The 26,891-nt window shown below is 40.6% G+C and overlaps 1 protein-coding gene across 2 annotated transcripts in view; it reads right to left on the minus strand.

Moving 5' to 3' along the window:
- Window positions 1-10,350: 10,350 nt before the first annotated feature.
- The window catches only part of RFX6 (regulatory factor X6), a 49,145-nt gene continuing 32,604 nt past the window's right edge, over window positions 10,351-26,891 (minus strand). The window contains exons 13-19 of one of the 2 annotated variants that reach the window (XM_054023317.1): window positions 25,282-25,376; window positions 21,834-21,951; window positions 20,253-20,375; window positions 18,542-18,751; window positions 15,836-16,348; window positions 13,918-14,136; window positions 10,351-11,209 (exon numbers count right to left, since the gene is read on the minus strand). In XM_054023317.1, coding sequence (XP_053879292.1) covers window positions 11,034-11,209; window positions 13,918-14,136; window positions 15,836-16,348; window positions 18,542-18,751; window positions 20,253-20,375; window positions 21,834-21,951; window positions 25,282-25,376 — 1,454 coding nt within the window. In that variant the 3' untranslated portion in view covers window positions 10,351-11,033. Of the gene's footprint in view, window positions 11,210-13,917; window positions 14,137-15,835; window positions 16,349-18,541; window positions 18,752-20,252; window positions 20,376-21,833; window positions 21,952-25,281; window positions 25,392-26,891 lie in introns of both variants that reach the window. The other variant, XM_054023316.1, reaches the window with a different exon arrangement.

Genomic DNA, 26,891 nt, shown 5'->3' on the forward strand with positions numbered 1-26,891 from the left:
CATTGGCCACTGTCGGTAGACAGGATACTGGGCTGGATGGACCTTTGGTCTCACCCAGTATGGCCATTCTTATGTTCTTAAAGCTAAAAGTATGAATATGAACTCAAAATTTAGATCCAGTAGCTGAGGGCTAGAAACTCATATCCTCCGTAGGTTGGCACAGTGGGGTCCATGTTTTACACACTAGCCAGTGGGCTACATACCTACTCTATATAAAAAAAAGCAGATTCAATATGAAGATTCCACTAAAGGATGCTAAAAGTCTCAGCTAGTCTCTGAGGCCTGATCCTGCTCTATTAAAAATGAGAGCAGGTAGAGACCATATTAGAGAGAACTACATTCCAGATTAGAGAACTACAAGTGCTGCATTTGTGTGGCAAGGGCTGTGATTTGTCCACCTCTCTTTTATAGTTACAACAGATTTTAATTGGAGTGTCGATTGTCTAAAAGATTAAACTTTATACATTAGATTTAATTGTTTTTCTTTGCCAGTTGATTCAAGGAGGTGACTGTCTTGTAGAATAAACCTTCCACACAAAGGTGAATGATAGGATGGGAGAAATATGCTATTAATTTACTATTATGAATGTACAGTACAGGAAAGCAACAAAAAACATAGAATATCAATCTCTTTTTAAATGCAGAATTTCACTGTATGTCTCTTTTTACTGTAGCAACCAGGGCATAAGGGCAATGTGAACATGTGGCCCTTTATTTGATCAAGGATAATAATCAACTAAGCCAAGAGAAAGGGAAGTAGATTTTCCTATTTCAATCGCTTAATATAATCTTTTATGCATTTCCAAATGGGTGTCTATCTGTGCTCTCATTGTAAGCGGGGAAAACCTGCACGTAACAAGAACCTGAGTTTGATACACATGGAGGCTTTTAAACATATGAAATATTACTGAGCTTATTCAATAGCATTGCTTATTCTGCCTTCGGAAATGCACAATATGGGCCTGATTTTTCTGCCTCCTATCACCCTCATTCCCAAACCTGCTCCTCACTCAGAAGTGAAAGGTGGGCTGAAGGCCTCACTTTTGATGATTCAATCCCTTTGGAGAAGCTGAACCTCGCAGATGCCCTGTTACCATGGAGAGTGGCAGTGGGATTTGTGGGCAGGATCTCCCACATGGATATGCAGCTTCCCTGCCTCTGGGAAGCTGCATTCACCAGTTCCATTTCCATTACCATCATTATGTCAATAATGTTGAGCTTTGAGCAGTTTCTCTTGTTGTGCGCCAAGCTGTTAGAAGTGATCCACCCAAGCTTGCAGATGCTTACCCACCTGGGACATCATGCTGATCCCGGGTGCGGACAATGCCTCTATTTCCCATTGAGATATAGCCTTTCCAAGTGTATGTGGTACTAATGACCATTGAGACAGTGACCAGTTGCCTCCTTCGCCAATTCAAAGTCAATTATCAGCATAAGGGTATCTATGTACTGCTGCTTTGTGCACTGAACCGTCTCGTCATTCTCCAATTGCATCTGCTGATCATGCGCTGTGCTATTGTGAAAGCAGGCAAAGACATTTTATTTATCCGGGATTCCAAAGGTACTGATCTTTGCAATAGGACAGAGACACCTTATGCAACTCACAAGAGCATGGAGGCTTTTTATATAGTGCATCATAGGTGCCGGAGTCCCAGTGGTCCCCTCAGAACTACATTCATTTGAATTTTGATTTATTTTATGTTCATAGCTGATGTCCATCTTGGAAATTATGCCATTTTTTGAGAAGCAGTATTCTCACTGATAAGTTTTCCTAGAAAATGTCTGTCATCCACGAGTAGGCCAGAAATTTTAGGCTCAAGACCTGTTTGAATATTTTTTCCACAGAAAATTTCCACTTTTCATTGGAAAACCAAAATCCCCAACCCCAACATTTTGGGGGTTTCGACCAAAAAAAAATACTTTTTTGGAAGTTTGTAGCCAAAATTGTTTGTTTGAAAACTGTCAAAAATAGAAAATTGTATGTCTGGCAGTTTTACAAAGAAAAGGACATCGGAGGGGGAGAGGAAAGGAGGGTAATGCCCCATTTTCTGGCCAGCTCTAGAATTTATATTTCTGGCTGACTCCAGGATGGCAATAATAATATTTGAAGCCTTATCCAGGTTTAGATTCCATATTCTTGTGGGGGAGGGGGGTATTTGAACCCAGGTTTTGGGCACATCACTATAATTTTCCTTTTTGTGATGGTGACACTCTGGGGGGCAATGACTCGACAGGGCTCTATTTTTCTCAGGATAATTCAGCATAAACAAAAAAGCCTGCTTCGAAATCCAGGAGGAATGCATTTGCCTATACTACCTTGATGTATAATCAGGATGGTGCACAACCAGAAAGGATCTGACTCTTCCGTGGGGCAGGGTAGTTCGATGGAAAAGGAACCAACCAGGGAGTGACTGGTAGGTATGCTTTTTCTAGTGCTAATGTTCTTCTGCTAATTGGTATGCAGAGTATTTCTTCATGTGAATGGTGAAGCAATAGGAAATATTGCTTATCATTTCCATGTATGTTAACCCCACAGAGGTAACAGTGTCTGTGTGTTCTGTTTTTGGCCTGCCCAGTCCTGTCTGCTCCCAGTTCCTGATAGTTCTCTACCCCTAGTCTGTCACTTTATTAACTGTATCCCACGCATTCCTTTCTTTTCCACCCATTCATCAATGTTTTTGTATGTTTGCAGTCCTTATCATCCCCGTTTTGTTACAATGGAAGATCATGAGACTTGATATCTGTGAGTTGAATATTTATGCTTTCTGTCTGTGTCCTCTGCACTATCTCCCTCTCCAAGCTAGTTGCTGCTGTCTGCATACATTTGTGGAGTGAAGGGGCTGCCTGGCTTGGCTTTCTTGCCTCCCAGCCATAACTGTTTTCTGGCTCTCTGTATTATTGTTTGAACTGGGACCATTTGTGTTGGCAATTGGTTGGTAGTGGCACTTGTCACACCGCTTGTGAAGTTCCCCATCTGATGATAATGTCTATCATTCTAAGTCCCAGGGCTAAGTCAATGGTGACCCGAGTTGATGACTTTCTTTTTTCTCCCAGGTTCTTGCATTTCTCTGCCCCATCTTTAATTCTTTTCCTAACAGATTGTTGCTAGTGATGCCAAATGGGTGTGACACAGAGAGGTGTTGGCTCTGCTGTACCTCCACCTTTCCATGAGGGACTCTGACAGTGGTCTTGGCTTGTGAATTTGCAATTATGCCTGCTCTGGAGATGGATCAGTTTCTCCACAAGCCCATGGCCCACAAAGCCATGGAGACAGGCCCATTTCCTTGCAGTTCCATCTTCTTTTGTAGTTTCCCTTTACTTTCTATAGTACATTTGTAGTGAGGGATAGACTCTATTCACTGGTACTGAGAGTGGAGCAAAATCCCATAGTCAACTTATTTTCAGACTACCAGTAGTACACCTCTCTATCAGTTCTGGAGATACATTCTTTCCAGGCCCCCACAATTAAGGACAGCATCAGGGCCCATATCTATGAACTCTCAGCTACTTCTCTGGTATTACTGTTGCTGCTTGGGTCTCTGTTACTTGTATTTTTATCTGTTTTATTGTTGAACAGAGAGCAGAGTTGAGGAATTCATTCATCCGCCCACTCATATACTGCACAGTCCAAGTTCACTGTCATTTCTCAGCTCCCTTTTTTGAGGAGTGGTTCTCAGATTTTGGTTTTTGGAATATTCTCATTTGCCAGTGAATAATTGTGTCACATGCAATCTATACCTGCAAGTTTTTATCACTTTGAATTGACTTTCTGAAATATACATACTAGAAATGACACATGAATTTATATACAACATATGCTCAAACTAAATTATACAGTATTTCCAAATGATCACTCTCCATTGATTCTATTATTTACTTCTTTAATGATGCTACAATACCAAAAATAAGAATCTTAAAAAGTTCTGAATAATATGAATTCACATAAGCAAACTTTAGATTGATTGATATTAGAAGGAAATTCACAGTAAGTGATGTAGCATTAAATATACCAAACCACACTTTTGACTAGACTATAAGGCCATAAAGGCGTCAATTGCTCATTTCAATTGCTAGGATATCAAATCTCATTCAATTTGCCCCATTTTTAATTAAATAACGAACTCTGAGTCTTCTGACCATATAAAGGTCCTCTTGATTGGTTGAGCCATTTAGATGATTATTTAAATATTAGAGGCTTGGTTTTTTACTGTTCCTGCTGTCAGTAATGAATTACACCTTACAGTAGTTTAATATTTTAGCTGGCCTGCATCCAGTGTCCATTATAATGTTAATCTGCTAATATTTGCTGATGAATATTGGGTCTTGTCTTATCCAAAGATGGATGGTTTAGATGAAGCACTTTATGACATAAGAACATAAGAACGGCTGTACCGGGTCAGACCAAAGGTCCATCTAGCCCAGTATCCTGTCTACCGACAGTGGCCAATGCCAGGTGCCCCAGAGGGAGTAGACCAACAGGCAAGTGATCTCTCTCCTGCCATCCATCTCCATCCTCTGACAAACAGAGGCTAGGGACACCATTCCTTACCCATCCTGGCTAATAGCCATTAATGGACTTAACCACCATGAATTTATCCAGTTCTCTTTTAAACACTGTTATAGTCCTAGCCTTCACAACCTCCTCAGGTAAGGAGTTCCACAAGTTGACTGTGCGCTGCGTGAAGAAGAACTTCCTTGTATTTGTTTTAAATCTGCTGCCTATTAATTTCATTTGGTGACCCCTAATTCTTGTATTATGGGAATAAGTAAATAACTTTTCCTTATCCACTTTCTCCATATCACTTATGATTTTATATACCTCTATCATATCCCCCCTTAGTCTCCTCTTTTCCAAGCTGAAGAGTTCTTGCCTCTTTAATGTCCCCCCATATGGGACCCGTTCCAAACCTCTAATCATTTTAGTTGCCCTTTTCTGAACCTTTTCTAGTGCCAGTATATCTTTTTTTAGATGAGGAGACCACATCTGTATGCAGTATTCGAGATGTGGGCGTACCATCGATTTATATAAGGGCAATAATATATTCTCAGTCTTATTCTCTATCCCCTTTTTAATGATCCCTAACATCCTGTTTGCTTTTTTGACCACCTCTGCACACTGCGTGGACATTTTCAGAGAACTATCCATGATGACTCCAAGATCTTTTTCCTGACTTGTTGTAGCTAAATTAGCCCCCATCATATTGTATGTATAGTTGGGGTTATTTTTTCCAATGTGCATTACTTTACATTTATCCACATTAAATTTCATTTGCCATTTTGTTGCCCAATCACTTAGTTTTGTGAGATCTTTTTGAAGTTTGTCACAGTCTGCTTTGGTCTTAACTATCTTGAGCAGTTTAGTATCATCTGCAAACTTTGCCACCTCACTGTTTACCCCTTTCTCCAGATCATTTATAAATAAGTTGAATAGGATTGGTCCGAGGACTGACCCTTGGGGAACACCACTAGTTACCCCTCTCCATTCTGAGAATTTACCATTAATTCATACCCTTTGTTCCCGTCTTTTAACCAGTTCTCAATCCATGAAAGGACCTTCCCTTTTATCCCATGACAACTTACTTTACTTAAGAGCCTTTGGTGAGGGACCTTGTCAAAGGCTTTCTGGAAATCTAAGTACACTATGTCCACTGGATCCCCCTTGTCCACATGTTTGTTGACCCCTTCAAAGAACTCTAATAGATTAGTAAGACACGATTTCCCTTTACAGAAACCATGTTGACTATTGCTCAACAGTTTATGTTTTTCTATGTGTCTGACAATTTTATTCTTAACTATTGTTTCGACTAATTTGCCCGGTACCGACATTAGACTTACCGGTCTGTAATTGCCGGGATCACTTCTAGAGCCCTTTTTACATATTGGCATTACATTAGCTAACTTCCAGTCATTGGGTACAGAAGCTGATTTAAAGGACAGGTTACAAACCTTAGTTAATAGTTCCGCAACTTCACATTTGAGTTCTTTCAGAACTCTTGGGTGAATGCCATCTGGTCCTGGTGACTTGTTAATGTTAAGTTTATCAATTAATTCCAAACCTCCTCTAGTGACACTTCAATCTGTGACAGTTCCTCAGATTTGTCATCTACAAAAGCCGGCTCAGGTTTGGGAATCTCCCTAACATCCTCAGCCTTGAAGACTGAAGCAAAGAATCCATTTAGTTTCTCCGCAATGACTTTATCGTCTTTAAGCGCTCCTTTTGTATCTCGATCATCAAGGGGCCCCACTGGTTGTTTAGCAGGCTTCCTGCTTCTGATATACTTAAAAAACATTTTGTTATTACCTTTGGAGTTTTTGGCTATCCGTTCTTCAAACTCCTCTTTGGCTTTTCTTATTACATTCTTGCACTTAATTTAGCAGTGTTTATGCTCCTTTCTATTTGCCTCACTAGGATTTGACTTCCACTTTTTAAAGGAAGTCTTTTTATCTCTCACTGCTTCTTTTACATGGTTGTTAAGCCACGGTGGCTCTTTTTTAGTTCTTTTACTGTGTTTCTTAATTTGGGGTATACATTGAAGTTGGGCCTCTATTATGGTGTCTTTAAAAAGTGCCCATGCAGCTTGCAGGGATTTCACTTTAGTCACTGTACTTTTTAACTTCTGTTTAACTAACCCCCTAATTTTTGCATAGTTCCCCCTTTTGAAATTAAATGCCACAGTGTTGGGCTGTTGAGATGTTCTTCCCACCACAGGGATGTTGAATGCTATTGTATTATGGTCACTATTTCCAAGCGGTCCTGTTATAGTTACCTCTTGGACCAGCTCCTGCGCTCCACTCAGGACTAAATCTAGAGTTGCCTCTCCCCTTGTGGGTTCCCGTACCAGCTGTTCCATGAAGCAGTCATTTAAAGTATCGAGAAATTTTATCTCTGCATTTCATCCTGAAGTGAAATGTTCCCAGTCAATATGGGGATAATTGAAATCCCCCACTATTATTGGGTTCTTAATTTTGATAGCCTCTCTACTTTCCCTTAGCATTTCATCATCACTATCACTGTCCTGGTCAGATGGTCTATAATAGATCCCAAATGTTATATTCTTATTAGAGCATGACATTTCTATCCATAGAGATTCTATGGAACATGTGGATTCACTTAAGATTTTTACTTCATTTGATTCTACATTTTCTTTCACATATAGTGCCACTCCCCCTGCTGCACGACCTGTTCTGTCCTTCCAATATATTTTGTACCCTGGAATGATTGTGTCCCATTGATTGCTCTCAGTCCACCAGGTTTCTGTGATGCCTATTATATCAATATCCTCCTTTATCACGAGGCACTCTAGTTCACCCATCTTATTATTTAGACTTCTAGCATTTGTGTACAAGCACTTTAAAAACTTGTCACTGTTTATTTATCTCCCCTTTTCTGATGTGTTGGATTCTTTTTTATGTGAATGTTTATCATCTGATCTGGCCCTTATATTATCCTCCTCCATCCTCTGCTCCTGACTATAACCTGGAGATTCTCTATCATTAGACTCTCCCCTAAGAGAAGTCTCTGTCCGATCCACATGCTCCTCTGCAGCAGTCGGTTTTCCCCCATCTCCTAGTTTAAAAACTGCTTTACAACCTTTTTAATGACAAAACCTTTAATTAGCATCTGGATGTGAGGGGGCTGGTATGAGAAAATGAATGTGACAAGACGTTATGCATGTAAATCACAACACACTCAAATGAGACATTGGGTATCACTGCCTGCCTAATAAGAGCCAATTCCTACCATTATGGGCATGCACATGCAGCACATGTAAGCCCCAGTTGCCAAGAGCACATCCATCAAAGAGATATCTTGCCTTTTGAAGAGAGGATGTCCCAAGCTGTACTGTCATATCACAGGATAAGACATTGTTTACCATTTTCCTGACATATGTTATTTATCATTGCTGGCTAGTTGCACCAACCAGCTGCTGAGAGCAACACATGTGCTCATTAGAGTGTGGACTACACATATCCTTTTTCTGGATAACAATTCCCCCTTTGGTTATATATAGTCCCTAGACATAGGAGCAAGTGGGTAGAGCCACTCTCTCTCCTATTTGGCCAATCCCCATTGTGGTGCAGCCTCATGAGACTTTTACCTTTGTGGCACCGTATATTGAGTTCGAAATCTGTATTTAAGTACTTCCCCTTAACTGCTCACTGCCTCCTGTATGAAAGGAAAGAAACCTTATATAAAATACCAATTTATAAACTATAGTAAATCAGCACAATGATGGGGGAATAACATAGATGAGATTGCAGCTCTGCTTTCTTTGTTACATGTTCATAGTCTCATAGATTTTATGGCCGGAAAGGACCATTATAGCCATCTAATCTGATCTGCTGTCTAACAAAGGTCAGAGAATTTCACCAGTAATTCCATAGCTTCTGGTTGAGCTAGAGCATATATTTTAGAAAGACATCCAAACTTGAGGTAAGTTTTTCGGCATGGTGTGACATCATTTCAAGTCTCTCATTTGTCTTACACCATATGTATAGTGCAGTGGTTCTCAACCTATTTATCATTGTGGGGGTGTTACCTGGGCCATTGGTTGAGAACCACAATGCCCCCCCAATTGCCCTATGCCCAGCACCCCAGCCCCTGCCCAGAGATCCCTCCACAGAGTGGGGCCAGGAGCAGCTCCCATTGTGGGGGCTGGGTGGCAGGACAGCCCTGGACCCCACGTCACGGCAAGGCAGGGCAGCCCCAGATCCTGCCACGGGGGTCAGTGCAACCCTGGCGGACCCAGACCTTGCTGTGCCGGAGGGGCAGCCTGGTATCCCGGACCTTGCCATGCGGGCCCTGTGGCCTTTAGCACACAGCTGGGCCACAGCTGTGTGCTAATTGGGCTACATGTGGCCCATGGGTTGAGAACCACGGGTATAGTGAGCCTAGCATCGCTACCATTAGCAGAGATGACTTAAAGCCATATCACAATATTTTTCTCGTTTACGCTATTGCAGCCAATACATGTATAATCCTGTCTCAGCTTGCCTAGCTCAGTTGCCATTATGGAATACGGTGCTGGAGGAGGGTGTGCTAAGTAGTACTATGGCTTGTTCCAGAGGCTTATATTTTATGCACTTCTTTATTGCAGTGTTTAAAATGTGAGGTGATTGTTACTTTGCTCCATGATAGTTAAATGGATGTTTTCCACAAGGGTTATTTTCTATGCTGTGAAAATAGCAGATAAATGTGCACTCACTCTGCCTGTATTATTGCCTTTCTGCTGCAGTCAGGCTTCCATGACAGAAGATATGGTAAAAAAAGAAAAAGGAACTGAAGTTATGTATGAGATGGAACTAAACTGAATACTGCATCATAATCCCATTCCGCGCTCCTCCCCCTCCCCCCATAAAAACCCAGTGGCTCCAGCACATGGGGAAGTTCTAATCCTCATCTGAGTTGTGTGAATTGGACCAATAAAACTAAACAGCCCCTTAAATCTGGGAAATTTGCTTTTACATCCAAATCTGAATGCCGTGGTTTGAGACCATTACTGTAGGATACTGTCTAGGGTTGCCAACCTTCCAGGATTGTCCTGTAGTCTCCAGGAATTAATCTTTTATTAAAGATTATGTCATGTGATGAACCCTCACGAAATACATCCAGCCAAAATTGATGACCGTAATACTGTCTCCTCTTAAATGTATATGATGACAGGTTAGTGTTATGTGTTTATTCCCACCACGGCCAGCCCAAGACCTAATGGTGCCCCAGGAGAGGAGCATCTTGGCACCTCCCCTCCATTTGTTAAACATTTGAATACCTTATTTTTCATTGCATTTGTAGCCCATTTCAGGACTGATACGTGGTTTGCCTGCTTCTTCATCTGTTCTTTGCTCTGGTCATGTGTAGGAACAGATGTTCCAATAAATCCCTTCCTCCACTCACTGTTATAGAATTTTTGAAAATGCTGTATGTAGAGGCTCATGGGCTGGGCCAGTCCTAGACTCCCCTCCCCCCCCCCAAGCCCGGCATCCTAGGTCACTTGCCACTAAATCCGGCTCTGCTGCCTGCCCCCTTCACAAACACTCCTACAGAATCGTGACCCTTTTAAAGGGAGAGTTATTAAAGCATAACTGGAGTTTTGCAATATGTTTTGATCATCTCCACTACATTCATGTTGGGTTCACAGAGCCCTAGCCAAAGGCCCACTGAAGACAATGACAGTAATTCCATTGACTTCAATCAGCACTGGATTGGACCCGTACAGCACAAATATTTTCAGAATTCCAGGACATTTTGTGGCACAGTTTCCATTTAATGTCAGTTATCTGGCACAATATCAGGCAGTGGTATGAAATATTTAGAGGATAATGTTTGCAGTCTCTAAAGGTGGGATTTAAATAAGAAAGGTGTTTAAAGTTTTATTATTATTATTTTAAAAGAAAAAAACTGCCCTATAACATGGCTAATTCTTGTGGACTCTAACTTTAACATGAAGTAGGAGCATAAGGCACTAAGCATTTGAAATTGACATTTTAATGCACAACAGTAGAAAACTTAAGAATTTTGATTTAGATTGATTTGAAGCAGTAAAAAATTGACCTTGTAAACATTTCCATAGGAGGTAGAAAACATACATTTGACTATTTGTCAAACAAGAGAAAGTAAACAGTGACTCTGCAATCCTAATAAATAACAAGCATCACAGGCATTAAATAAACAATTTTTATACAAAAAAGGTTTACGTGAAAGACTGAAGCGGTGTATTTAATAAATTAAAAATGGGAATAATTATTTCTTCACAGCCAACACATGTTTGCAAGAATCACTGGTTCCTTCTGCTCACTCTGAAATTATGACTTCAGAACTGCATTGATGATGACAATTTCTGAGCAATTCATGTGCAGGACACAAATCTGAATATAGCTCATTTTCTGTTTGGGTGTTAATATCTTCAGGATGGGTTCCTTACGACCAATTTTTAATACTTTTTCATCCCAGTCATTGATGGGGTTTGACAACTAATAAAACCATCAGAGGCTAGAACTGGAAAAATGTAAAAAAATAAAATGCCACTCCTAATTCAGGTGCCTCCAGCAGCAGCTCCCATGAAGACAGTGTTGATTGGTGGTAAAGATGATACCATCTCTCTATTGGGCTGTCCATGGGAGTCCAGCGTTTCCTGAGAAGGATACTGGTTAGATGTTCCATACATGCACTGGGAGGAGGATGCAGATATTGCAGTTTGCATATTTGAAGCTATGAAAAGAAAGGTAACTGTCACTGCACGTTTTTTTGTTTGATTCTCTCTATCTTAATATACAGTTTACTTTAATTAGATACAAGCCTGTATTCAGACATGCCATCTCCCTAAACATGGGTAATGGGGGATGGGGGCTGAAATCTGAACCCACTCTGGATTCAGCTATGAATATCCCAAATGGCTCCTCTCTTTCTAAAGGGACAATCTAAAATCCCAGATCTGAGGGAACATCCCTGAATTTTTAGGATGTTACAAATCCAGCTGAACTTCACAGCAGGAGCCCATCTCTAGGCATGTAAAATGAAGCATGTTTGCTATTCCTCCTCCTCCCCCATCTAGCATCATTCATTCCAGTATTGACTCTTAAGGCTGGTCTACACTTACAGCACTGCACCAGTGCAGCTATGCCACTGTAATGCTTAGTGAAGACACTATGTGCACCAATGGGAAAGGTTCTCCTGTCAGAGGAGGTACCCCACCTCCCCAAGAGGCAGTAGCTAAGTTGACTGGAGAAGTCTTCCTGTTGACATAGCGTGTCTACACCAGGAGTCTGGTCGGTACAACTGCATCGTGGAAAAGCCACACCCCTGAGCAACGTAGTTATACCAACATAAGGTGATAGTGTTGACCAAACCTCAGACTGCATCACTACCTCTAGATGTAATAAATCAAACCTTCCAGCTGGCAAATATCATCACAGGACACAAAAAGCTCTTGATGAGGACAATCCCTGGAGTGTTTTTTCCATGCTGAAGTTTCTCTTAAAGAAGCCAGCCAGCAGTGGCTATTTGGAAGTCTTCAGAAGAACCATAGTTAAACTCTGTTTTGGGATTTCTTTGTGACTGGCATAGGTGAATACAGCTTTTTAAGAAGTTATTGCAAGGAAAAGAACAAGGGCACAGTTAAGTGGCAAGATGAGTGGGCAGCTGCCCATTCCTAGATTTGGGGAATCATTTTAAGTCTGACTGTCTTGGCCAAATTGTTGCTCACACTATTACCATGATTGTTCTCACAATCAGGAGACTGTATGTGCCAATAGCAAATTAAGTGTTTTCAGATTTGCCAACAGGGATATCTGGCTGGCAAGTGCATCCACAGAATTAGTGCACAGATCCACAAAATGTTTTGCATATTTCAAAATCATGGCCCTTTTAGTCAAAACTAGTTTAACTAGCAAACAGACGCAGCTCTCCCAGAGAAAATGGGCAAGGAGGAGCCAGAAAGAGAGATGGGGCAGTCATAGTCATATTCAACCACGTGTGGAGGACAGCCCTGAGCATTTCAATATTGTTAAGTCTTGAATATTGCTAACCATTAAAAAAGGGAACATCACCAATAAAAATTATCAAGACTCAGACTGCAGTGGTTTGGAAACTTCAAGAAAAGGCATGAGCTAGTATAGAGTGCAAGTGACATGTGATTAGGGCTAAACAGAAAACAAATTTCCTGGCCTGAAAGCATTTTTGAGATTTAGAAAAAAATTCCCATCCTAATGGTGACAAAAAAATCAAAATCTCAGAAATTTTTCAAGAACTGTCAGAAATATTTTTCAGTTTGGGTCAATGAAAAGATTTCATCATGATAACGTCAAAATATTTTGTCTGAATGTCAGTCTTCCCCCACCGACCTTTTAAACCTTTTTAAAGTCTAAATGGCTAAGATTTCTAAATGAAAAGTTATTTCGACTCAGAAATCTGAAACTTTTTGTTTCAAATGTCAAAACTGGATATTATGGCAATTTAGAAACTTTTCCCCCAAAATTTTTGTGGTGTTGTCATGTGAATTCATAAATTCATAGCTTCCAAGGCCAGAAGGGACTACTATGATCATTAAGTCTGACCTCCTGTACAACGGAGGCCATAGAACTTCCACAAAATAATTCCTAATGAACATTTTTTTAGAAAAACATCCAATCTTGATTTAAACATTGTCAGTGAGAATCCATCACAACCCTGGGTAAATTGTTCCAATGGTTAATGACTCTCATCACTAAAAATTTACACTTTACTTCCAGTCTGAATTTGTCTAGATTCAACTTTCAGCCGTTGGATTGTGTTATACCTTTCTCTGCTAGATTGAAGAGTGCATTATTCAGTATTTATTCTCCTTGTAGATACTTATAGACTGTAATCAAGCCACTCCTTAACCTTCTCTTTTTGAGTTGGGAGATTCATTGAAGCTTGAACAGTTTCAGTTTCACCCAATTCACATTTTTGAACCAAAAAAAGTTTTGTTGAAAAATTCCTGACCAGCTCTACACATGATCCGTCTAAAATAGAAGACATTATTCTTGCATCTTTTGCAGTTTATTGCACAAGATATGCAGAAAAGTGGGGAAAGGAAATTAAATAGCTGGGGTCTAGAAGCAAATACATATTATGTATATAGAGTCTAATTATGCTGTGATTTACATCCTCCTTGCAGTTCTTCTGACCCCATTAATAAATTCGAATGAAAATAAGGCCTTGTATAATGCAGCTGACTTCCATGGAGTTAAAGGGGGATGAACTAGTCCTTTATTCTTAATATTTACCTTTCCAAACACCTTGGGGATCACATGGTTCTCACTCTGGCAAAACTCACTGATGTCAGTGGCTGTTTTGCCTTAAGTGAGGACTACAGGATTTGGCGAAGGTGTACAGACTACACTGTATTAAGGTGTTACCAGGTTCATAGTACTTACTTGATCATCAGAGGTACTTACTTATGGGGGTCCGACAGACTATTGAAGATGAGGAATCTGCATAGTATGAGCCTGCCTGTTTTCTTCCGTTGTCATCTAAGATGTTGAGTGGGTCATGAATGTCATTGTATGGTGGCAGTGGTCGAATGCTGCTTACACTACTGATTACAGAAACATGCTGATCTACCATTGATCCAAGTCTGTGGGATTCTGGGTAGTTTATGTTGTTTCCATAGTATCCTATTGACAGGGAAAAAAAACAAAAAAGTAGAATAAAATAACTGCATAAAAAAGAAAGGTTGCTCTAGTGGCTTAACTGCATGATTGGGAGTCAGAAGATCTGGGTTCTACAGCCATCTCTGTTAGTGCCTATCAGGGTGAACCTGGGCAATCCATTACCCCTCTGTGCCTCCATTTTCCCATCTGTCAAATGGAAGTAATAGTACTTCCCAGAAGCGCTGTGAGGTTTTAATTAATTAATGCTAGTAAAGTGCTTTGAGAACTGCTGACAGATCATGCTCTTGAAGTGCAAAAACAGAGATGGGTCAAAACCAAACGCTTGCAACTGAACCCATTGAATTTTAGGTGGTCTAGGATTAGCATCTCCAAGTTGAAATACATTGTTCCAGGTCAGCTCCAAAACCAGAAGGGGCCAATTTTCTGGTTCCAGTCAGGCTGTAGAGAAAAGCTAACTAGAACAGCCACTCTTACAAGGATTTGGTACGGTGGAATGCAAACCAAAGCACTAACTTTTATATGGCCTTGAATTCAAACTTCAAACCCTAGCTCAAATATTTGGATCTAGTTCCAAACACCATGTCTTCAATTTCTGTTTATCCTTGTTTTGTTCTCATGAATATGTATATGAAAAGCTAAACAAGGATTATTTATAGAACTAATATAAATTAGCTACAAGTGACTGGTTGTAGTCATTATGCTACAATAAATCCATTATGTAAAATCCACTTCTTTTAAGTTTTCCCTAACTAGCTACAGTAGCTTAGTGAATTCCTTGGCACACAGCTTATTAAACATTAAGGCATTATCTATGTATAATGAAGAGAGAAGAGAATCTAAAAAGGTTTCGGCACAGAGTGAATCTTTCACTGTAAAGTCAGAGTCAAACCTATCTCATCCACAATCAAGTAGTCAGAGGAGCAACTACTCAGCTTCATATCCCTAATTTAGTTCTGCCCCTTTGAAAATTTGACCCATAATAGTAAATAGATTTTGAAATGGATGGCCAAGAAAAAATACAAGGAAAGAAAATTCTAATTATAATGGTATTGCATATGCGCAGTGCCTTTCATCCTGAAGGACCCAAAATCACCTCATAAACTGATCTACAGGTCACAGTCCCAATAGGAATCATTTCACCGACCACATCTCTGGGATGGGACATGGCCACTGTTTTAAGTTCACAGCAATCCACACTAGGACCAAAACCCTGAACTGCAACTAAGCTGTGCTTTAAGCCACTTTTGTTTTGCTACCCTCGCTTGGGGGCTGGCTGGACACTGGATTGACCTGGTATAAAGAAGAGCAACTTGAGGGTTGCTCCGTTTGATACCAGCTGCCTAAGGGGCTCTTCCAGCAGTGGAGATTGCTGAAGCACAGCGACATGGACCATGCCCCCTTTACGCTCAACAGGCCAACTCTGCTAGAGGGAGGTTAGCACAGGAGCTGCGAAGGCCACGCTGGGATCCCCCTGGGCAATAGGAATCAGGAAATCAATTCTCAAGTAGCTAGTTACCCTGTCTTTACAGCTGCTTTGTGTCATCAAAGCAGTGGCAACCAGCCAGGGTGCACAGGAGGATAGAAGTTGTGAACAGGAACTGAAAAACACCTTATGTATGAGAGAGGAGACAAAGAGCAAGTATTGCCTCTGGATATGAATAGAAAGTTCAAGAGAAAGGAAGATGCTTATAAAGATTCATACCATTGGAAGCATTAGGGGGATATGTTGCTCCTGGACAGGCAGCAGACACTGAATTGCTCAGGAAATTGAAGCTCCCAGTGTTCAAAAACTGCATATTGTGTGTGTCCTGAGTAGTCGAGGAGGGACCGTAGTTGGAGGGAGACCTGGGATTGTATGGAGACACAGCACAACTGCTACTGAAGTAGTCTCTGGAGAATTGTTGCTCACTCAAGGCTGCAAATCGACTGTGCTCTGCCCTGTGGTGATAAACTCCTGAAGGGGTAGGAGTCTGGGGCCTGAACATGGCCTGGTAATTGGAATTGCTTCCATAATAGCTCTGATTGGTTTGTGACAAAGTCTGGTAAAGGGGCTCTGAATAGGAAGAGCAGTGTGAATGTGTGGATAACACTGGGCCTACGCTTGGTGGTCTCCCAGCCATTGGGCCCTGGTTGATAACACTTCCTCGATTGGCCATGGCTGGGGAAATGGGTGGAGTCATCAGATGACCAGTGCTTTGAGAAAGCTCCAGCTGACCTGAAAGAAACAAACATTAGTGTTAGGTAGTGTTCATGCTGTGATATTCTCAGATGCTGACTAGAGTGGGTTTTTCTAAAACTGTAAATATAACACAGTGATGAGTGTGTGTTATGGGTTCCCCTCTATGCTGCTCTGCAGAGGATTTGGAGGCCCTCAGTTCAATCCCTTGTGTGTTGGCCAACATGGCAGCCATCACATTAAATGGTGAGGGGGGCACCTCTGGTATTCAAACTGCTGTGGACCTCAAATGTTTGAGACAATGATGCTTCTATCCACTGCTGAAAGGAAGCTCTTTCTGAGCATCTGAGGTCCACAGTGGTTCAAATCTCAGATGTGCCTCCATTTAATGTGACAGCCACCCCTAACTGGCTAACATACCAGGACTGAACTGGGGAACTCTAGAGCTAAAGAATGAGCTGCTCCAGCCCCAGCTCCAGAGCAAATGCTCTGCAGCTAGTAACTGTAACAACACATATCCTCTGTGAATTGGCTTAGAGGGGGACCCATAACACAATCACCAGTTGATTACATAAAGTTTACACAATATTCTTTCCCCTTTAGTAACTATAGACTAAAAGAGCAATGATATCAGTAAAGAGACGAGCCTGATGCATAGAATCACAGAAACATAGGTCCCTGGAAGGGACCTTGAGAGGTCATCTAACCCAGCACCCAGAACTGAGGCAGGACCAAGTGTACAAGACAATCCCTCACAGGCATTTGTCTAACCTGTTTTTAAAAACCTCCATAACCTCCCTTGGAAGCCTATTCCAAAGTTTACCTATCCTTATAGTTAGAAAGTTTTTCCTAATATCTAACCTAAATCTCCCGTTCTGCAGATCAAGACCATTATTTTTTCTCCTACCTTCAGTGGACATGGAGAACAATTGATCACTGTCCTCTTTATAACAGCCCTTCACAATTTTCAAGACTGTTCTCAGGTCACTCCTCAGTCTACTTTTTTTTTCAAGACTAAAACACGCCCGATTTTTTTAACCTTTGCTCAAAATTCAGGTTTTCTAAATCTTTTATCATTTTGTAGCTTTCCTCTGGATTCTCACCAATTTGTCCACATCTTTCTTGAAGTGTGGTGCTCAGAACTGGACACATTACTCCAGCTGAGGCCTCATCAGTACTGAATAGAACAGAACAGTTACATCCTGTATCTTATATATGACACTCCTGTCACCCCAGAATGATATTAGACTTTTTTGCAATGGAATCATATTGTTGACTCATATTCAATTTGTGATCCATTATAACCCTAGATAATTTTAAGCTATTTGAGTTATTCCCCATTTTGTAGTTGTGTGATTGATTTTTTTCTTCCTATGTGAAGTACTTTGCACTTATCTTTATTGAATTTCACATTGTTGAAGTCAGACCAATTCTCCAATTTGTCAAAGTCATTTTGAATTGTAATCCTGTCTTCCAAAATGCTAGCAACCCCTCCTAGCTAGGTGTGATTCACTAATTTTATAAGCGTACTATCTACTTCACTAGACAAGTCATTAATGAAAATATTGAATAGTACTAGACTTGATAAGTCCTCTGATAACTACTCTTTGAGCAAAGGTGCTGTCTCTATAGGTGCTCTGGGGCTCAAGCACACACAGAAAAAAATAGGGGGTGCTCAGCCCCCAACAGCCACAGTGGCTCTGAGGCCCCAAGGCTGGCCGTCGATCAGCTGTTCGTCGGGCACCAGGGCTGGTTGCCAATCAGCTGTTTGGTGGGCCCCAGGGCTGGCTGTCAATGTGGGAGCGGCTGGTGGGAGGCGCTTGGGGGAGAGGATTAGACGAGTGAATGGCAGGCAGGGGGACGTCGCAGAGTGGGGGAGGGAAGAGGCCTAGCAGGAGCGGGGCTTTGGGGCAGAGTCGGGGTGGAGCACCCAGCGGGAAAAACAAAAGCCAGCACCTGTGTCTTTGAATACGGTCTTTCAACCACATCATAGTAATTTCATATAGACCACATGTGCTTATGAGAATGTCATATGGGAATGTGTCAAAAGCCTTACTAAAATCAAGATATATAATGGCTACAGATTTCCTCTTATTAATAACCCTGTCAAAGCCAATAAACCTATCAAAGAAGGAAATTAGGTTGGTTTGCAATGATTCGTTCTTGACAAATCCATGTTGGCTCTTCCTTATTACCCTATTATTTTCTCTATGCTTAAAAATTGGTTAATACCTGTTAGCTGCATATTTTCACTGTCCACAGTGGAGAAGGGGTTCAAACCAGAATATAAACTGCTGTGCTGGTTGGCTGACAATGACACATACGTTTGCTCTGCAAGGCACTCATTTTTGACTGAAGTGTCACTAGGAAGGGTAGCAGCTTTGTTGCGGTTTGCTAGGAAGCAAGAGCTTGGTGATGCGGTAAAGGCAGCTTTACTTGCATCTGGAAAAGTATAATGAAATTCTTGATTGTTGTTGTATGCATATATAGCACGTAAACTCACTGTCCATGTACATCAGCATGTGAACCGACTGATGAGAACACCAGGGGCCTGTTAGTGATTCATTAACATTGTTTGGTCACTTATTTTAAAACAAAAATCCTACAAAGCCTCCAATTTTTACATGGTCATATATGCAACTTTATTAGTATCACCCTAGTTTTCCCCTTTCCTGCTCAAAAGCCTTCCATTGTGTTCTATGTCCATAGACCTACATCATAACAGAAGAACTGCTCTTAAATGAAGCAATACCGGTAATTACTTGGGTCAAATTCATTCCTCTGGAAATGTCATCGAAGTAAGTGGAAACACTCCAGCCATGAAGTCAATTGAGTTACACCAGGAATGAATTAGGCTCATAACATTTAATCCTTAATCATATGGAAAGGTGGAGGAGGGGCGTTCAAAAGCCCATTAAGCTCATACATTTTATAGTGTTGCCTGGCAAAAAGTACTTGTTCTCTTCAGTACTTCTCAAGTTCATTGCACACCATGGGAAAAGCCTGGCGCCAGTGAAGTCAATGGGAGTTTTGCCATTGTCTTCAATGAAGCCAGGATTTCACTTTCAGGTCCTCAAGTCCCACCCGAGTCCCCAGGATGAATGCAAATTTTGCATAGCACAGAACTCTGTAAAGCTGAATAATAATAATTTTAAAAGGCCAATTTCCCCCCTCAGATTAAATCAATGGGAACCGCTAGTATCAAAGAGCGGAATTTGACCATTAAGAAACAAAAAGCTGCAGACTGATTTCATTTAGACTGGTGTGACTCCACTGAGCCCAGGACTCTGGATTTATACGGTGTAAATAAATGAGACCTGAATTTGGTCCAAATGCAATTTCTTGAGCTTTACTCAGCTTTATTCACTTCACAGCAAAGTGCCTGGAGTATGATAAAAGTGTCAATGTTGAAGTAGAATGATAGCTGGGAATGTTTAAAATGCTCTTTAAAAATTCCTTTTGTGCCTTTGCTCATGTTAATACTTCACCGGGTACATTTACACTGGAATAAAAGACCTGCAACATGGCCACAGCTGGTCTGAGTAAGCTGAGTTGGGCTTGTGGGGCTTGGGCTGTGGAGCTAAACATTGCTGAGTAGACATTTTAGGTTTGGGCTGGAGCCTGGGTTCTGGGATGCTCCCCACTTGCGGGGTCCTAGAGCTTGGGCTCCAGTCTGAGCCCAAATGTCTACACAGCAATTTTCCAGCCCCACAGCTGACCCGGGCAAGCTGTGGGTGTTTAATAGCTATGTACATGTTACCCTAAAGGTGAAATAAGGTTCCAGTCCTGTAAAGACCTTAACTTTAAGCATATGGGGAGTCCAACTGGAGTCAGTGAGACTACTCATGTACTTAAAAGTTAAGTATGTGCATACATCTTTTCACAGTCAGGACTTAAATAAATAAATAAAAACAAAAGGAATTAAACGTAACAATCAAGTTACCCAAATTCTTCATATACTTGTCCAATAGATTCTGGAGTTCTTGTTCTTTGTCATTGTTGAACTGGGTCTCCATGGCTAGCAGGATGTACTCATCTAGTAGCATACGGATCAAATGAAAAGAACCTTGGGCGGTGGGGGGGGGAAGGAAGAGAAGAGAGAGTGTAGCAAAATTATCTTTGTGACCATCTCTCAACACTTTACAAGAAGCAAGTGAAACAAACAAATAATTGTTGGACTTTAAATGACCTGCCAAGACCAACAAGGAATAGTGCCTAACTTCTCGCTCTAATCTCTGTTTGCACTGGCCCACCTAGCTCAATATGTTTACTGTCCTGTAGGCTATTTGGCCTCTAATTACATCAAAGAAAAATACTGATGAAAGTGAGACATGCTTTATACAAGAAGAGGGCACACACTGGAGGTAGATAAGGCTGCACTCCGCTAGAATGAGCCTGACTCTGCTCTATTTCTGTTTGTCTTGTACTAAATAACCAGACAATGGTCGACAGAGTCTTGGAGCTGATTTCAAGGAAACACCACATTTAAAACAGATCTCCCACTACAGCCTTTTCAAATATCCTTTGAATGAAAGATAAAAATGTAACACCCAATATAGAGATCAGTTGAGAAATGATGTGCTCACTGTAATGTGATTTTTCACTTCATGCTGAAAAAATTTCTAATTTGGAAATATCCATTTTGAAGGACGCTAAAATGTTAAAAGCTTCAACGTATATGAAGTGTGAACTTGAGATCTTAAAACAAACAGGAGCAGGATGCTGTGTTTGGTGTCTATTATCCCAGAGCTAAGCCATAAAGATATTTTACTAAATTCCTTATAAAATGGCTCGATGTGAAAAACAATTATTTTTGCCAAACTGATTCGGATATATTATTCTTATTTAAAATCACTTATCTGGACCTCTTATCTTGGGAAATATGATTGTGCATTTTATTGCCAAGTTAGATAATCATAATATTACCTTGTTCTTATGTAGTACATTTAATCATTATTATTAGTGGTATATTATTGTTATTTAGATCTCAGTACTTTACAAAGAAGAACAGGAGTACTTGTGGCACCTTAGAGACTAACAAATTTACTAGAGCATAAGCTTTCGTGGACTACAGCCCACTTCTTCGGATGCATCCGAAGAAGTGGGCTGTAGTCCACGAAAGCTTATGCTCTAGTAAATTTGTTAGTCTCTAAGGTGCCACAAGTACTCCTGTTCTTCTTTTTGCGGATACAGACTAACACGGCTGTTACTCTGAAACTTGTACTTTACAAAGGAGGTCAGTATCATTATCCCCATTTTACATATTGGGAAATTAACTCCTAGCACTAGCTCAAAAATGACAAAGAAATATCAAACCTTTAAAAATTAACATTAATCCTAGGGTACCAACTAATCACTGCTAAGGATGTTCTTTAAAAATGCAGTTGGCAATGTATACAGTATAATCGTTTGGGCTCTGGTCAGAGAAACATTAGCCCGAGGACAATTCCACATGCTTGGGAAGTCTGAATAGCATGCCAAGCAGGTAGTTCATAAAGGAGGGGTTTAATAAAGCCCAGGGTACCAAAACTTGATGCGTTGTTTAGGGTGAGATTATGCATCACTCGGGCACCAAAAAAGCTCCATTTGAGAAGGAAATCTTGAGCTCTCTTCTTCAGTGACCTCCCATTTTGTTTGCTTGCCTAAAAGAGAAAGGAAGAAAGAGGACTCTATAAGTAAACTATGTTGACTCCTACTCATAGGGAATCTTATTCAGCCTCTGCACCTGGCCACACGACACAGCAGGGGAGACAGGAGAGCGGTGTGTGTTTGGCAGTTCACAGGATATCTTGGCCAGTCTGGCAGGACAGTTTGGCTACATGAGACACACTCTGCAGTGCACATACTTAGTACTTCAGAAAGGAGTAGTGTGCACTCTCTCTAGTGCAAGGGGGCTGGGGACCCAGCCAGGCCTCCCTTGGGGCTGTGATATGCTGAATGGTGTTTCTGCTGGGCTCCTGTCCTAGCACTCAAGATAGTAATACCGCTCTACACATGTATAGCTAGAGAGAAAAAAAACTCTTTGCACTGTATTATGCCACATACAAACGACGAGCTGTAATTGGTCCCTGTACTTTAACTTCATATGCATAATATTCAGTGGGCCATCTCTCTTGCCAAACAACAAAATGATATATCTAATATCCTAACTCTGGGGCTTTTAATACTAGCGGCTCATTGTTGTCACTTAAGCCTGACAGGGTTTTGCTCCATGTGCTAACATAACCTGTCACTTTTGCAAACAGAAAGAAGCGGTGTTGTGAATTTGACAGTGACTGCACTTTAACATGAACAGAAGGTAGAGGGCAATGGGAGGATTACATGTTCTGTAAATGATTAGCTCTGACTCAACTAATCTCAACTCCTACAGGGGACTGTTGGTTGGGTTTGTTTTTTCCTAACCCTGGGAAAACAACCCTGGAAGCCATACCATACCTGTTTGCCTTTGTATCACATTACATAATAGATGCTAAAGGGGGGATGATCTCCTATCTTTTCTGCCTTCCTTGTTTATCACTGATTGTCTAAAAGAAAATCCCACATCACATTTTAGATTGTAACAGTCAAATTCTGCCTTCAGATAAGAGGGCTCAAACTTCACTTAAATCAGTGGGAGTTGTGCATTTGTGTATATAAGACAGTAAATATCATAATGCTACTCTATAAATCCATGGTACGCCCACACCTTGATTACTGGGTGTAGTTCTGGTCACCCTGTCTCAAAAAATATATTAGAATTGGAAAAGGTACAGAGAAGGGCAAGAAAAATGATTAGGGGAATGGAACAGCTTCCATATGAGGAGAGATTAAAAAGACAGGGACTTTTCAGCTTGGAAAAGAGATGACTTGAGGGCATATGATGGTGGTCTATAAAATCATGACTGGTGTGGAGAATGTGCATAAGGAAGTGTTATTTACCCCTTCACATAACACAAGAATCTGGGGTCACTCAATGAAATTAACAGTCAGGAGGTTTAAAACAAACAAAAAGGAAGTACTTCTTCACACAATGCATAGTCAACCTGTGGAGATTGTTGCCAGGGGATGTTGTGAAGGTAAAAACTATAACTGAGTTCAAAAAAGAATTAGCTAAGTTCATGGAGATAGAGCCATCAATGGCTATTAGCCAAGATGGTCATGGGTGCAACCGCATGCTCTGGGTGTCCCTCAACCTCTGACTGCCAGAAGCTGGGAGTGGATGACAAGGGATGGATCACTGATCTGTTCATTCCCTCTGAAGCATCTGGCATTGGTGACTGTCAGAAGACAGAAGAGTGGGCTAGAGGTACCATTGGTCAGACCCAGTATGTCTGTTATATTATCTGAGGGCTGAATTCATCTCTAAGGGCTCTATTCAGCATTGTACTTAATAATAACAATGCCTAGTTCTTATATAATGCTTTCTATCAGTAGCTCTCAAAGTAGGTCAATATCATTAATCCCAATTTTACAGATGGGGAAACTGAGGCACAGAGAAGGGAAATGACTTGCCCAAGGTCAACCCACAGGTCAGTGGCAGAGTCAGGAATCGACCCCAGGTCTCCTGAGTCCAAGTCCAGTGCTCTAGCTACTAGATCACACTGCCTTCTCTTATGTACCCACTTACATTAAGGAGCTCAGTACGATGACAGAAGACGTTAGCATTACAAATCATTATATTTTCAAACAAAAATAATTGAAAAAAAGTTCCTCTTTCACTGAAAAGGCTCGATTCAGGATTTGGTGTTTGACTTGAGATCATTGATCTCACTATCACCTGAAGCACTGAATTTTCCTCATCTGTCTGTTCTTCTAGATTGAGTCACAAGCTAGGATGTCATTTATTATTTCAGATATAACCTGGAACTCTGAATGCAGGTCTTGACAGGTAAGGAAGACCCAAATTTAAACTATTTTGTTTTGAAAATATACATGTGTTTGGTAACAGATGAGCATAACAATCTTAATTTAACTACACAAACCTTGACTCTTATTCAGGGCCGGCTCCAGACACCAGCAAAGGAAGCAGGTGCTTGGGGCGGCCAATGGAAAGGGGCGGCACGTCCGGTTCTTCGGTGGGAATTTGGCAGCGGGTCCCTCAGTCGCTCTCTTTCTCTTTGAGCTGCCGCGCCTAAGTGCCGCCGAAGAGGAAGAGAGGGGGCGAAGGACCCGCTGCTGAATTGCTGCCGAAGAATGAAGCAGCGCGATTGAGCAACTGCCGAAGTGCCGCCGATCAGCTTTCTCTTTTTTTTCCCCCCACTTCGCCGCTTGGGGCAGCAAAAAAGCTGGAGCCGGCCCTGCTCTTATTATTTTAAATTTGCTTTGCAAAAGATTTTTAATTCACTATAAAAATAATTCCCATCAAAATCTTGAGTAATATTAGTGCACTCAGCCTAAAATCACAGAGGCGCTTCCCATGTGGTCGTTCTTTTCATACAAGAAATTCCTCTGCAGATTAGCCCCTGCTGATTCCATCTGTTACTTTATCTTACACCACACTTAATGTCACATAAATATCATTTAGAAAGAAACAAAGATCTGCATCTCTGAGGACCAAATCTTGCTCACACTCATTTGAGCAGTCCCACTGGTGTCATATATACAAAGGTAAGGTGTGTATCTTTTATTTATTTTTACATCATTATGGAAGTGCTGATTTTAAGGTCATAGTCATATGTAATTGAGGTTGTCATATATAAAACACTTGAGGTGGGATTTTCAGAAGCAGTGAGCACTGGCTTAACTCTGACTTTATTGGAGCAGATCCTCAGCTGGAGTAAATTATCATAGCTCCATTGACTTCCATGGACTGATGAAAATTTACACCAGCTGAGGATGTGTCTCATTGAAAAGTCATTGTCTTCAGGGAGAGCAGAGTTAGCCCAATGCTGAGTGCTTTTGAAAATCCCATCCTTGAAGTCAGTGGGACTTTGCTTACATGATTAAGGGGAGCAGGATTTGGCCCTGAATCAGACAGAGCAGTTGAAAGGTACCTTGATAACCCTTTGCTCAACCACAGTATCCAACCATTCAATAAATGATTCCACAGTGGCATTCTTCTTTAGCAGGTCCTTCAGTTCTTGGAACACTGTAATAGAGTCATCTACCATGTAAAAAGGAAAACACATCGTTGCTCGCTCCTCTGAATATGAGAGAAAGCCACTCACCAGTCATTGACACTTTTGTAGCATGGAAAGGAAAGGAAAGAATTAGAGCATTGAAAGAATGGAAAATTCACCAAGGAAGCAAACATTCTTGTTTGTTAGCTTTTTGTGTTTGTTTGTTTGTTTTGTTTTAAAAAGCTCTTCCACATTGCAAATAATAGGAGACTTTAAGTAAATGGAGAGTTTTCCCATAAAATAAAATTACACACTGAGATACTGACATTTTTCATTAGTTTCAGGATCTGTTCTTGGACCCATGTCTAATTCTAAATTTAACAGGACAAAGAACAGCTTTATCATACTGTAATATGGATGATCGAAACAATGGATGACTTTCACTGTGTCTTAGGTTTCTCTGACTTCTTAGGTTCTCAACAGCAAAACTAAGCTACTAGCCCTTCCAAGATTCTCCTTTTCTAGAAAGTGTCTCATTACCTGTCCAGTGAATTCCCAGCTAATCTTTCTTTTCACTCTGCTAGTAGAGCAAGAACAGAAAGGAAAATAGTAAATAAATAAATAAAAAGAAAACAAGAGAACAAAAGAGCAACTAAAGTGAAAATATGACTAAATTGTGAGGCATTTTTTAATAAAAGAAAGAACAACATATACTTTGTTCAACCTTTCATGATCAAAGTAACAAAATGTAGAAGAACACAGATGCTGTTGCTCTCAATTCTGCCAGATTTTGTCCAACATGTTCCTTAAGTGATTAAAAAGTATCTTTTGTCACCACATAGTATATTCAGGCACTGAGGAGAAGGTGGCTAAATCCCTTTATTCTGAGCCAGTAGCTATAAGAACAGGTAAAACAAAAATAGAAAAATGATTGTGTGAAAAAATTCAAAATTTTGTAGCTCTTTCCATTATCTAGTTTTTGTAACATTGTCTAGGATATATTTACTGACATTTTTTATTTTAGAAAAAAGGCCATTTTCAACAACAACAAAGTTTTTTATGCAAGCAATGTAATCTAGCTCTAGTAGCTATTAAATAAAGCTACAATTAAGTATTAAATATGCTTTAGATGTGTTTCTTTAGAACCCTTATGCCCCATCTTCACTATCAAATGAGCTGTTGAAGAGACATTTTTCAGAAACAAATCAGCTGTGTTGACCTGTGCAGATGGTGGCTAACTTTTAAAAAGAGTTCTGACAATTATCAGATAACATAGATATCATTTTCTCAACAATCATTTTAAAAATGCCCAGTTGGGATGCCAATAGCTGACACAACTGTGTTAAACCATTTTCAAGGTTGATATTTGCATGCAGAATTTGATAAAAGCTTCTCCTTTTGTTGGACACATTGTGACCATTTAATGGCTTTTTAAAAATTTTGGAGGTGAATCCTGAATTAGCATAGGAAACTCAAAACCTGTAAGTGCAAAGACATTTTCCTCAGTCCATCTTCACACTAACTAATTAAGCATAAAATGCAAG

This window comes from Malaclemys terrapin, chromosome 3 (assembly GCF_027887155.1).
Source record: "Malaclemys terrapin pileata isolate rMalTer1 chromosome 3, rMalTer1.hap1, whole genome shotgun sequence".
NCBI classification, from domain to species: domain Eukaryota; kingdom Metazoa; phylum Chordata; order Testudines; family Emydidae; genus Malaclemys; species Malaclemys terrapin.